General features: G+C 36.7%; 1 protein-coding gene across 3 annotated transcripts in view; it reads right to left on the bottom strand.

The window, feature by feature from the left end:
- Positions 1-371: 371 nt before the first annotated feature.
- Positions 372-12866, bottom strand: part of RNF217 (ring finger protein 217) — a 70137-nt gene continuing 57642 nt past the window's right edge. For 2 of the 3 annotated variants that reach the window (XM_075498667.1, XM_075498668.1), the window contains exons 4-5: positions 12212-12283; positions 372-10028 (exon numbers count right to left, since the gene is read on the bottom strand). In XM_075498667.1, the coding sequence (XP_075354782.1) occupies positions 9955-10028; positions 12212-12283 (146 nt within the window). In that variant the 3' untranslated portion in view covers positions 372-9954. The remainder of the gene's footprint in view (positions 10029-12211; positions 12284-12866) is intronic. The other variant, XM_075498666.1, reaches the window with a different exon arrangement.

Below are 12866 nucleotides of genomic sequence, written 5' to 3'. Positions count from 1 at the left end.
ATTTTAACAGTTCATGAGAAGGTAAAATTTTGTGTTGCACATTAAGATGCTTTTAAAAATGAAAGCAGTAACCCAGAGATTACACCACATGGCAGGGAGTATTTTACGTAAAAATATTCATCATAGTAAACTGGCTTTTTACCTCTGGTTTAATTTTCAGTGTTACGGCAGTTAAAGACTGAAGTGACTGTAATACAGTGTTTGTGCACACAAAGATTCTGAAGTTCAAATCATTCAGTGGGATTTTTTTAGGATAAGAATCAAAAAAGATTATAGGTTTAAGCAAGACTCCTTGGAGCTGGTCAGCTATCATTCATGCATACAATAGTTTAAAGAAAAAAAAAAGTTAAACAGACAATTTTTATTTTTCTTTTTCAAAACTTTATTAGGTAGACGTTACTAGATGACATTGTAAAACCCCTTGTGTGCAAGTGAACGAACTCTACAATATCGGTCTTCCCACAATTCATTAAATCCACACCCTCCTCCCCATTTCTGAATATTGATTCTAAGACAGTTGGAATGCATTCAAATGCTACTTTACATTCTTCCTTTTCATCACGGGGAAGCACTTTTTCAGTTTGTTGGTAACAGGGGCTTGGGATATCAGTGTAAGTGAAAGGAATGCCTTTAAAGGAAACAAAGTACCGTAAGTTTTGACTTACGAACTTCACTCTCAATATGGACACCAGATTCATTGCAGAGTCTTTTAAATGAAACTGCCTACCATGATCGTGATTGTAATCAGCAAAGTGAAGCAGTACAGAGACATACCTACTACTGAATACTAGTGAGGTAACATTTTGAAAATAAAACTGTTAAAAAAATTCACTTACTTTCAAAAGGTCCTGTCCAGCAGGACAAACATTGGCAGAACACCTTCCCTTGTATCCATGCATGTACATGTGCATATACAACCTGTGTCTACTATAGCTTTTTAAACAACAGGATTTTAGTTATACATTCATCAGGACAAGTTTAAAAATCAGACATTACTATGGTAGATTCAACAGAAGTCTTCAGTGAACCATCTCTAGACCTCCTAAATTAAAAGGCACTCTGAAGAGGGTAGCAAGAAATAATCCTTACAAAACATTGACATGAACTAAAACAGCCACAAAGGTAGCACACTCAACAGTGATTATTGGTATACATTTAAAATACCAACTTGAAGATGGATTATTTGTAAAATATTGCCCAAGACTACTGAATATTTTCATCAAGTTATTACAGCATGAAGACCATTGTTGCAGTACTATGCAACAAAAAAATATAGTTATCAGCTCAATGCAAGATAATGGAAAAACCTTATCAGCATTTTGGTTGTGTGCCTGCTGGTTGTAAGAAAGAAGAATTTCATTTAAGGAAATAACTTTGAAAAATAAACTAACTCAAGATTGAAGAAGTATTTTGATACATGGTGCCTCCTATTCAACGGGTTATAGAATGACTTAGTTAATGCCTAAAAATTGGAGATAATACTGAAGTTAAGATATCTGTAAGAGTGATAATTCACTTGAAATTTATCACAGTATGGCTCTAAATCAAAATCCCTATCACCAAAACCTTCAGATATGCAAGCTGAATCCTGATTAAACACTAGTGTGTGATGCTTCATGAAGAAATAACACTGCAAGTGACAGCTATATTACCAATTAAGATCTCGGGGGGGGGGGGGGGGGGGGGGGGGAGCTTCTCCTACAGTTCTGAGAAACTTGAGAATTTCAGGAGAAGAAAACGTTCCAAGAGATACTCTTCTCATCTTCATTTCTCCCTCTTTTCCTTCATTCCTTCACAAATTCTTAGTGGAGGAAACTGAACATAGTAAAACCATTTTATGATCATGAATCTACAATAAATAGAACTTCTAAGCATCATTTTTCTTCTTACCCCCCCCCATTAACAACTCAATTTCCTTTTGATAATTACCTTTTTATAACTTCAATTTTTTTAAAAGATAATTTCTACCAGAAGTTCATATAATTCAAGATAGTTTTAGAAAAGTAGCTTATTCTTGGCACCTGACTTCCAATAGATGGGACAAAAGTGGGAGCAAGGTTAGTAGGAAAAAACAGGTCCTTTAGAAAATCTAGATCATAAAAGGTAAAATTCCACTGTCTTCTGGGAAAGGAAGTAATCCCAGAAGAAGAAATAAACCCTACAGTATCCATTTTGGGGCTATCTGAAGATGGTAAAACAAACACTACTTTTTCAGATCATACCTCCCACCATGCAATGAAGGGCTGGGCAGAGATCCCAGAGCTGCTCCACCAAGCTTGTTTGATGGTTTAGTCCATCAAGATACCCACCCCAGAGGTATTACTGACTTTTAGTAACAGGACATGTTAGTTCAAGTTAGATACCACTGAATTGCTGTTAAACTGCTCTAAGACCCAACCTAGCTACAAGCTCATCTCCGTGCCTCATGTTCCTCGGCGCTTCCATCTTCATGAATTAGTGCAAAGAGGGCCCATTTGAGCCCTGGAGTTTGAAGGTACGCATACCACAGGTTATGGTCTAACATAACTTCAGCTGACTTCTCTTCTCCAAAAAGTTGCATTTCTTTAAGTGGTTCAAAACTCCTGGCTGGTTATACTGGAAGACCAAACTCATTCTGACAACACGTATAAAAGGCATTTCCGCAGAAGTCTGAAGGGAGATGGGAGGGGAGGGTGAACAGCAAGTTAAAAACTCAAAAATGATATCAAGATCATCAGAATTAAAATAGGCATGCCAGGTTACTTTCATAATTTGTAAAAAGGTAACTTACTCGCTAACATAATGTTTTTCAACTTTCTGAGCAAACCAGTATTGGTTACTTTGGCTCAACATGTCTGTCTGTAGGAGTCCATGTAACAGAAATTCCCATATTGCTCTATGGAGGGGAACACCTTTCATTTGTTTCAACAATAAGGCACTTACACATTTAAAATTTCTCATTATACAAAACACACTGAATACTGGAACTCAAGCATTGATTACACAGGTATTGCCTACCTTCAGTTTTTATAACTTCTTAGTCATCAAATAAATATACTACAGAAAGTTCTAATCACTGATGCATCTAGTTGGTATATAGCCCAAACATGGAGTTAGAAATTGCTTTCTTAATGAATCCACCGTGTTTTGGCCAGCACTATAGTTGTGCCAGAAGCCTGTACACTAAAAAGGATGTGATCTATCATCTCACTGCCCTCACCTCCTGCCCATTCAAATTAACCCTATTTTAAAGGGAATTCTTCACCTTAAAATACATAAAAGAAAAGAGATGGGGCAGGGGAAGATTTCTCATTGAATTGTCATGGAATTAAGAAGTTCAGCTTGGACAACCTCCTAGGAAACAGAGATCATGTTTTCTTTTTCTCAGCAACTATTATTCTCATCTCTACTATAGTAAAAAAAATTAACAAATACCTTAAAAAGTAATTTGGACTCAGATGGTTAGTTATGTAATAAAGAAGACTGTGGTGGTTAAATTGTGAAAAATGCAAGATGAAAAGCCTTGAAGAAAAACAGATTTCAGCATTTTGCTTTTAAGTAATTTAAATACAACAAATTATCTTTCACTGGTATAGTTCAGCAAAGCATTACTGAAATGACTTCTTATGAGATCACTTTTTCCAGGTCCAAATTAATCTTCAGCCATTTTCACAAGTCAGTTTCAAATTATGAAATTTGGAAGGGAAAGGAAAGCATAGGAAATAAAGTGTGTAACAAATAGAAATATAGTAAACATTTTATTATGAGATGGTAAACACAGTGAAATGTAAATCTACCCCTGTCCTTGCAATTTCTGGACATGAAGCAGCAGAATGTAAATTGATATGAAGAACTCTTAAGAGTGCATTTTTTATGCAAAAATATAGTGCCTGACTAAAGACTGAATCCATCTGCTTACCCAGAGCTTGCATAAGGCATGAAAATGTTTCTTGACTGCATCAGCACTTCTACAGGACAGGTTTAAAATACCTGAACAGCTTGTTTGGATTCTCTTAAGTAGATTTTCCTTCTAAAAATGAGGTAAATGTGGCATTGTATTAGTAACATCATGCTCAGTGACAGTAGGTTAAAATTTCAACAATACTGTTTTCAGTCTGTCAAGTTTTCAACAAGATAAACACTGAATGGGGTTAGCATGCAACTGAGTTTAAGCAGGTACATGCAAAATCCATGTTTATGCTAAAAATATAAAATATTTTTACACAATAAATTTCTCCTCTTCTGACTTTGATTCATCCAAAGCACTTCAGATTAATTTTTCAAGTTTTGATAAGCCAAATAAGCTCAAAAAAAGTTCATTTTAAATGCCTATTGTGCAAAATAAAACTAATTGCTATTATAACTACGCTTTTTTTTTTTTAAACAGATATACTTAGAAATAAACAGCTGGAATTATGCTTAGAAATTTATGTATTTACTTTTTACTAGGGAGTAAGTAATTAAAGCTTACTACACATTTTTACCTTTGAAATCAGAGCATGCACTCTAAGATCAGTTTTTATTTCCCTGCCTTATGGTATTTCACCTTCAGGCTAAGAGGAGCATCAGTGATTAATTGCCTAATATGAGCACTCCGTTCCTTACTGGAGAGAGAACTTATAGATCCTGAGCCCTAATGCACAGAACGATAAGGAAGAATCAGCCAGGAAGCTACAGTCCTGTGTAACTGCAACAAGCTGCATTTGTTAGTTTTATTAAGAAAAAAGTTTGGGGGTGTTGTGTTATAGCTTGAGCAGTACTTAAGTGAAAACACTGCTAGTCTTGCAGTTGAATCAAGGCTGAACTGGTTTTTCATAGTAGCAAGAAAAGCCACCAAATATATCAGCAACATAACTTTAAGCGCTGTGTGCCCTCTTTTTCAAGTTTGTGTTAGGTCTGAAAAATATTGAACAGCTGTAATTCCAATTCTTACACTGTGCTAATATCTGTTACACTGAAGAAAGCAGAATGCGAGATATGTTATTTAACACCATCTATGGATGTTGTTTCTAACTTTATTGGTGACTCAAAGCATTAGGAAGGCCTCTTTATTATATTAAACGCTAGTATTCCTTCCCCTGACAATGTGCTTTAATAAGAATGTCGTTTGGAAATTCTTCCCTACTCCCTGCCCTCTCCTGCACTTGTTAAACAGCACTAGTATCACTCTGCGAGTGAGAGGACCGGCTCCATAGTAGTTTGCACTTCTTCAGAAGTGAACCAGATTTTCAAGTTGCTGCACAATGGCTATCAACGTTCTCCCACATATTTTTATCGAAGTATTTGGGGCCAAATTCCATGCTGGCATAAAAATGGGTACGACTTCTCTGGTTTAATAGGGCTATGACTGATGTCAGGAATGGAGCTGACCCGCTGCAACTATAAAGCTGCAAAGTTAAAAGAAACTAAGAAATTATCTCTCTAATAGTTTCCTCAGGTAGGATCCTTTCCATCAGCAAAATCAGAGATCTAATATAGATTATAAAAGTAACAGTAATTCATGGTTCTTATCCACAACTGGGAGCTACACAATTATCATACTAACCATTATGAATGATGCAAGCTTTTCTCAAGAAACAAAACACCACAACTAAATTTTAAAAAACTCAGAGTCTGCATGGCAAACTATTTGGCCATTGAATATGAAACAGTTTCTCAAATCTAACTGGCAAGAGAAACCATTCAGTCACTGGAGAATTTGTACCTCTGACAGAATCAGTGCCCTACCTATACACCACTTAACATCACACAAGCTGTGGCAGTCTTTGGAAGAGCAGAAAGCCCCTTGGCTAAAAAGAATACCTGACAGTGATCCAAAACACCTTCTAGTCAAATTGGCAATAGTCCCTGCAAATTAATATTTTTAATAAAGTAAAACTTCACGTTGATCAAACTTTCAGAACCAGTAAATAGATGTAAATTAAAAAAACCCCTAACAAACCAGGAAGAGTTACGAAGTCAGCATTAGTAATGTCAAAATCCTCCCTTACTTACACATTTGCACTGCCCCAAAAGAAGATAATAGATCAAAGTGCGCTGTATTTTAATGACATTTGAAAGATATGAATATGCTGTTTATTATAGAGGGGGTGAGAACTGAAGACTAACAGACTTTTTTGTATGGAACTAAAACTGATGGGTCAACTAGAGCATGAGGCTACTCAGAATTGCACTTCTGCCTCTCATTTGTATTCTTACTCAGTTTCTTCTTCTCACTGGCTAATAGATTGACACAAGGAAAAGCACAATTATTTTCCAGTCGCAAGCTCCTGGATAAGCTCTGCAAATATACCTAACTACGCTCTGAGAGGCCACAGCAGTCAGACTCATCCTGCCACTGACATGGCTGAGCAGCCCTGAAACTTGACCCAAATAGTGAAATACAACTAATTATTCTTAGTGGAGAAAGGGGAAGCAGCCCCCTCCCGACTGGCACGTCCAGCCAGCCCCCCAGCGGGAGCAGGACTGGGCGCACACAGCACGGCGCCGTGGGGAGGGCACCGGCCCCGAATGCACGCCTGCAAGGAGGCCTGAGCCCGTGGGCAAATCCATTTCCAGGCAAGCTAGAAATAGAAGGCTAGCGTAGAATGGATTTAAGCGTTTCCTAGTCTGAATACAGATACCAGTTAGCAAGAACTTCGTGCAAGGATAAACAATCTTAAACATTAAATGTGGTGAAAGCAATCCCAATGATCAGCGTACAGTAGCATGAAATCTGCCTTAGCAGGTTAATTCAGCTGCCCGATGAAGTTTTCTGCTAATAAAGATGGAGTAGAACAGTCTAATGGTTTCTTTAGAGTACAGTTACAAAAAACAGAACACATTTACATAAAGAAAACCATCCTTGAATTTCCTTACAACAAAATTCATTCCATTTCGTTCAAACTGATAAATTAATGCTTGTAAAAAAAAATGACATGAGTTTGATATATGTAAGATTTCCTATGATATGAGAAGAGCTGTTTAAAAGCTAACATTTCATTGAATGAAGTTTTGTACTAAACTACTTTTCATATTTCAGTTGGTTATGTTACATAATATTGGTAAAAATTCTATTTATGTACTATTCAAGTGGGAATATTTTTATATGGATGGAAAAAGACTTCCATATCCTTATACTCTGCCTGGCTCTTGAGATTTTTTCCTGTTCTACAGAAAAGTAAAAGCAAGTATTATTGTCATACCTTTTTTTTTTCTACAGAGAAAGCAAGATTAGACTCTCTCATCTTTACAAGGTCAAAGATGCCTCGTTTTGCTATGTGTAGAAAATGAAGAACCATTTTCCTTTGATTTAATCTGTTCCGATAAAATCAAAATGGCCTAGATGAAACGATAATGTAGGAGCCGAAATATGTGTTCCTTTCCTCCACCCACAACGGCATGCTTTCTGAATATAAATAAGTACAGATCTATTATCTTCCCTTTTATGCTCTTTATTCTAACGTCTTAATTTCAGAGCTTAGTGAACCCCCATCATCAGAAACTGAAAATGGCAGACACAGCAGAGTGAAAACAGCTACAAAGACTGTAAGAATATCTCACATATTTATAAAGAACCAGGCAAAGAAAAGGAAATTAATCCACTGTATAGTTAATTACAGATAACCTCAAGTACTAAAATATTCTCAAGTGGAATAGTTTGACACCATATTACAGACTGCATTGCAAACCCAAATCTATCTATATATATATCTCTCACACTGAGGTCTGAAGGTTTTTCTAAATAATACAAAAATATCTTCATTATTTGACATTTAAAGAAAGGAATAAAAATCCCTGAGTAAGCCAAAGACAACTGATATGTATAGCCTCAGAAAACACACTCAAAAACAAGACCAATTTTAAGGCAGCTTCCAACCTCAGATAGAACACAAATAGAAAACGGATGTGTCACAGAAGAAGAAATCTAATTAATGGGTGGATGTGCATTGACAACATGCTTTGAACCTTACTTCTAAATGTCATTGCTTCCTCGCTTAATTTGCAAATCTTAGAAAGGTACTACTTCTACCGTTAGGACAATAAGGTCAACATGCCCTTAAATTCAAGTGGAAATGTTAAGTACTTGTTGACTACTATGGTGTGCTTGCACACACTGCTTCAACAAGAAAAAAACCCAAGAAAACAAAACCAGAAGCTGACAGAAAACAAGCATACTAGCCAACTGTGGTAAGCTGATATTTGTGTTTCCAGGTAAACAAAATTCATCAGTTTCTTCCACTGAGGCTTTGAAGTCAAAGTGGGTATCTTGTAACAGTATTACCTTGGTGGGGCAGAATACTATTTACTTAAAAATTACAACTACACTCACATTTAATAACAAATTTCAAAGAAAGCGGTGCAAAGCACATCATCTCAAATGATATGCTATTTGCAGGCCTAAATTTTGAAGCCTGTAGACTCTTTAGGACATTGCCCATCTCCCTGCTTCCCCCTCTCCCCATATATACACACACACATATACATATGTATCTTCAAACACACACACTGAAAAAAAAAAAGTACCTTCACAGTACAAATCCAATCTTCTTTTCTTTAAGATCAGATTGTATTTTTAAAGTATAAAGTAGATATTTCTCTTATTCAGTTCCTTTCTTTATTCAGTGTTCTGCTTACACAAATTTATTTTATTCTATTTTTTTTCTTTTAAGTTATATTTGTATAATAAATTTGGATTATAACTAAAAGTGAAAAATTTCTCGGTAGCTGATTCCTAACGCTGAATTACATTGCTCTTGTGGTGATGCGCTGAGAAAGCGGTCTGGTAGCAAACAGTGGTACTCTGAAGTTAGGAGAAAAGAGCAAGGATAGCTATTCTCTTCAGTTCTGTAATGTGCCAGGAAGAGAAACACTGGAAGCAGAGAATAAGAATTAAATGGTCTCCTAAGAATTCATGACCCCTCCCCTTACTTAAAATTCACATATTTTCTTCATGAGACATCAGTGGATGCTCCAAGACTTATGTAGCCTAACAAACAAACAAAACGTGCTACTTCAGTTATAAAATTTCATCAACTCAATCTTCACACAAAACTAGTGTATAGTATGTGTATTATATGCCAAGTCAGAACAGAAGAGCAGGTTTCCAGCTTCCCTGCAAACACATTTCCTTGTACGTTCTGCATCACACTTCAGGGATATCTTGGGACAGAACAGGCCACTGATACTTCTTGTTATCTAAACCCTTCGAATTTTTTCTGTACTGGGAGAGTTTCAAAATGCTGTACTCTTCTAACAAATCTGTCATCCCCCCAGTCAATGTTAATAGACTGTCATAAATTAAACACTAAAGTGAAACCAATCGGCATATTTGTAAGTATCACGGAGCTTCAATACTAAGGATATTTCCATCTGAGGCACTGCAGTTTGGCGGTGGCAATCTACACTCTTGCCCACTAGCGGGAGGACTCAGAAGATAACCAGCTGTCGTGCTCTGGCATGTGACGGGGTTTCGGTATGCTGAACAGAATGCTGTGTGATGGAAGTTATTTACAGAAGTAGTTTTTAATACCAAAAGTAGTATGCTCAGTATACAGTAAGAGTCCAAACACTTCTAAGCATTTCCCCCTTAAAGGCTGACACTGAAGTTAAACGGAGCACGTGTTAGCAGTTAAATGCTTTCTTCACAGGCCAAATCGGTAGTAGAGTTGTGGCTACAATACAGACTTTGATTGTCTAGTTCAGAAACATAGACTCAAAAAAACCCTCCAAAGTAATAATTAAAAAAAAAAACAACAAAACCCAAAACATTTAAAAAGCAGCAGTCAGGGGGCCCATCTTGTTCAGAGTGCACCAGAGCAAAGAGGCTTTCCGGTCTGCAGTAGCGTTTTCGGCTGAGGGAAGATGACAGGAGATCCCCCATTCTTCTTCCAGGGCGGTGGCTTTGATGCTGTTACCAGCATTGTATTGCTCTGTTGCACAAAGCACATATAGCCCTTGCAGGACCAGCTCAGTTCAGGTGAGTAATGTCCATCCTCACCAGGGCATACCTGTCCGTGACCTTTTCCTCTGCTTTTTACAAAGGCAATAGATAGGAAACACAAATAAACCTGCCAAAAGAAGAAAACAAGAAGAAAACCATAATTAAATGCAATCCTTTGTGGATGCATTGTGTTCTTTCAATGTACATAGAGTATTCAGATGCAGCTTTCCATGTTTTGAGAATTTAGACAAGGCATTTGGACAAGCAGAAAAGATATTAGCCTGCAACAGCCTCTTTGGTAACGAGTTAAGCTATACTTTCTGTTTACCTTACAACAAATTCCCGCTAACCCTACTCCCATCTCTGACAAATTAATTCCTGAACCATGCTGTTTTGTATAAGACAAACTTAAAACTTTTAAAACCACTTTGGCAATCCTTAGATCTAAATCCAAGGCTGATTTAACTAAACTAGTTTTCACCCAGTTTGACATGCAATACAGGCAGCATGTTATAGCTTTACTTTTTTTTCTTTAAATATTATTTATTTTTACAAACATTCTCATCTATTGTGAAGTAATACCAAATGTTTATCCTTGCCTGGGCAGGGAACTATTTAATCTTAAAAGTCTTCTGAGAGAAAGGAAGTTGTAAAAGGAAAAATAAATAAATCAGATTTATTCAAGTGAAAAATAGTTTGTCATAAGAGGTACTCTTTCGAATCCAAATGAAAAGCATCTCCCCCTTTCTCTTGCCACCAGCTGACTGAAATGGTGAAACATTTCCTTTTCAGACTCCACTACAGTAACAACATATAACAAGAGACTACTATAGTCACCAGGGTCCTTGATTTGCTCAATAGCCTTGTAAAATGGTGTAAAGTGGTTTTCAGCTATGATACTGAGATTACTTTAACTGTTATGTTGGCAGTAAATATTGCTGTAATTACCTCAAACCCAAAACTTTCCTACAAATAACCTATGTTTTTGGAACTGCTCATACTGCTCTACTTGATTGTATCTTATTCAGCCATACTTCGGCTGGGACTTCAATGGCATACTGGGTATTATTGCTATTATTGCTATTGTATTACTGCAAAACCCTCTTAATTTTTAATATAAGCAAAAGAGTGATTTTTTTTTTTTCCAGCATACATTATACCAGATTGCTGAGCAAAATAAGCTTTACTGGCATTAAGAAGTCTTTATTGCCTATATATTTGGCATAAAAATGCCACTAAAAAGAATATTTAAGATAGCTATCTTAAATAATCTATATAACTTCAGTGAATCCAACTCAGAATATTGATACAGGAAAAAGATATGTATTCTTAGCCTAAATACTGAAATTAATAGCAATATTCCTTATTTGGCCAGATGTAGTCTAGAAAAGCTGTAACAGTATTTTGGTTATATGCTGATTGGTTATGTACAATCTTATTAATGTAACTATCCTGGTATATTTTGGCTTTATCATATCAAAATAAAGGTGCCACATCCCAATATGCCTCAGGGCTGGGCATACACTGCAAATTTTTAATGGAGTAAGTAGTTTGGTGAAGAGTTGTGAAGCAGCGTGATTCCCAGCTGACATATTACTGCCAACATAAATAGTGGATATGCACTTACATGAGCAAAATTACACATTTATCCTATGGCTTATTTCATTTCTGCGGGAGAATTCAGTTAAGCCAGGCAAAGAGCAGATTTGCTAGAATTACTACATCCACATTAATACAACCACATTAACAGAGCTTTGATACTGTATCAAATGAGTTCACAGTACCGTTTTTTGTGATGGAATCCAATTTGGCAGCCTATGCACTGAATCAGATTTTGAGATTGACTCATCCCAATTTGCTGTTTTGTTGTTGTTGTTGTTGCATCTTCAAGCTAGAGGGCTCTTGGGACTATGACTAGTGCCCCAAAAATCTTATCATGCACATTCCAAGATCTTAGAATTTTGATCCACTGGGGTGATTAAAGGGAGGGTCCAAGTCAGCCAGCCACTAGGACTATGTTTAAATTAGTCTGGCGTTTTTACTAGTTTAACTATACTAGTTAAAGATTTTAGTTCAGAAAACCAAATAATTGGGGGGGGGGGATATAAAGCTAATAGGCATAAAAGGCAAGAAAAAAAAAAAAGAAGATTCTAAAGACAATTTTTTAAGAAAAAAGTCATGTGCTTTATACTAAAATGGTATCTATGAAATTTGTACTTTGTGTCCATCTCTGAGATGAAAATACTGAGATGTCATACAGAAAGTCACTGCAAAATCAGAATTAGACTCATTCACATATGTAACTCTTACCTATTACAACAGCTATGGCTCCCAGTGCCAGTCCCAGAACCAGTATTAGGGGTGTAATGAGTAGTTTTCCAGCTGAAATGCAAAATTCATTAAACAATTCAAAGTAGGCATTTTAGTTTCCCCTTTCCAACCATCCATAAATACTGCGATATCAGACTCCCAAAAGCTGGTTCATTTTTTTAATACTTCACCAGGATTCCTATTTGTAAATTCATCCTACAAATCCAGCTAGGAGCTATCACCACTCAGCCAGCTCCCTGCACACATTTCTCTCTGCCCTCTTTACCCACCCACCACAACTCTCTGAGCACAGCTCGTCTTGTACATTAACAGTTAGCTTGCATTTACTTCTGTTTCCATTCTGAAATCCCTCAGGCATCGACAGGAACGTGATAGCTATAAAGCGACTATCATTTGGCTTCTCCGGAATCCTACTGCACAGCAACCACCCTGGAAAGATGCCAAGCAAACCAGCATCTTGGAGTGTTTAGGTTAGCTCAAGGTGATGAGACCATCTAAATATGCTTCTGCTCACTTTAAAGGGCTATGGTGAAGTACTCGTGTACAGTTGTGATTTAGGTCTAAATCAAACCACAGCCAAGTCTATTTTGGATCAACATTTAAAAGGATATGTTGCTGCTCTTACATGAGTGAG

The sequence above is a fragment of the Mycteria americana genome, chromosome 3, assembly GCF_035582795.1.
Source record: "Mycteria americana isolate JAX WOST 10 ecotype Jacksonville Zoo and Gardens chromosome 3, USCA_MyAme_1.0, whole genome shotgun sequence".
NCBI classification, from domain to species: Eukaryota; Metazoa; Chordata; class Aves; order Ciconiiformes; family Ciconiidae; genus Mycteria; species Mycteria americana.
This window is presented reverse-complemented; position numbering and strand designations above follow the sequence as displayed.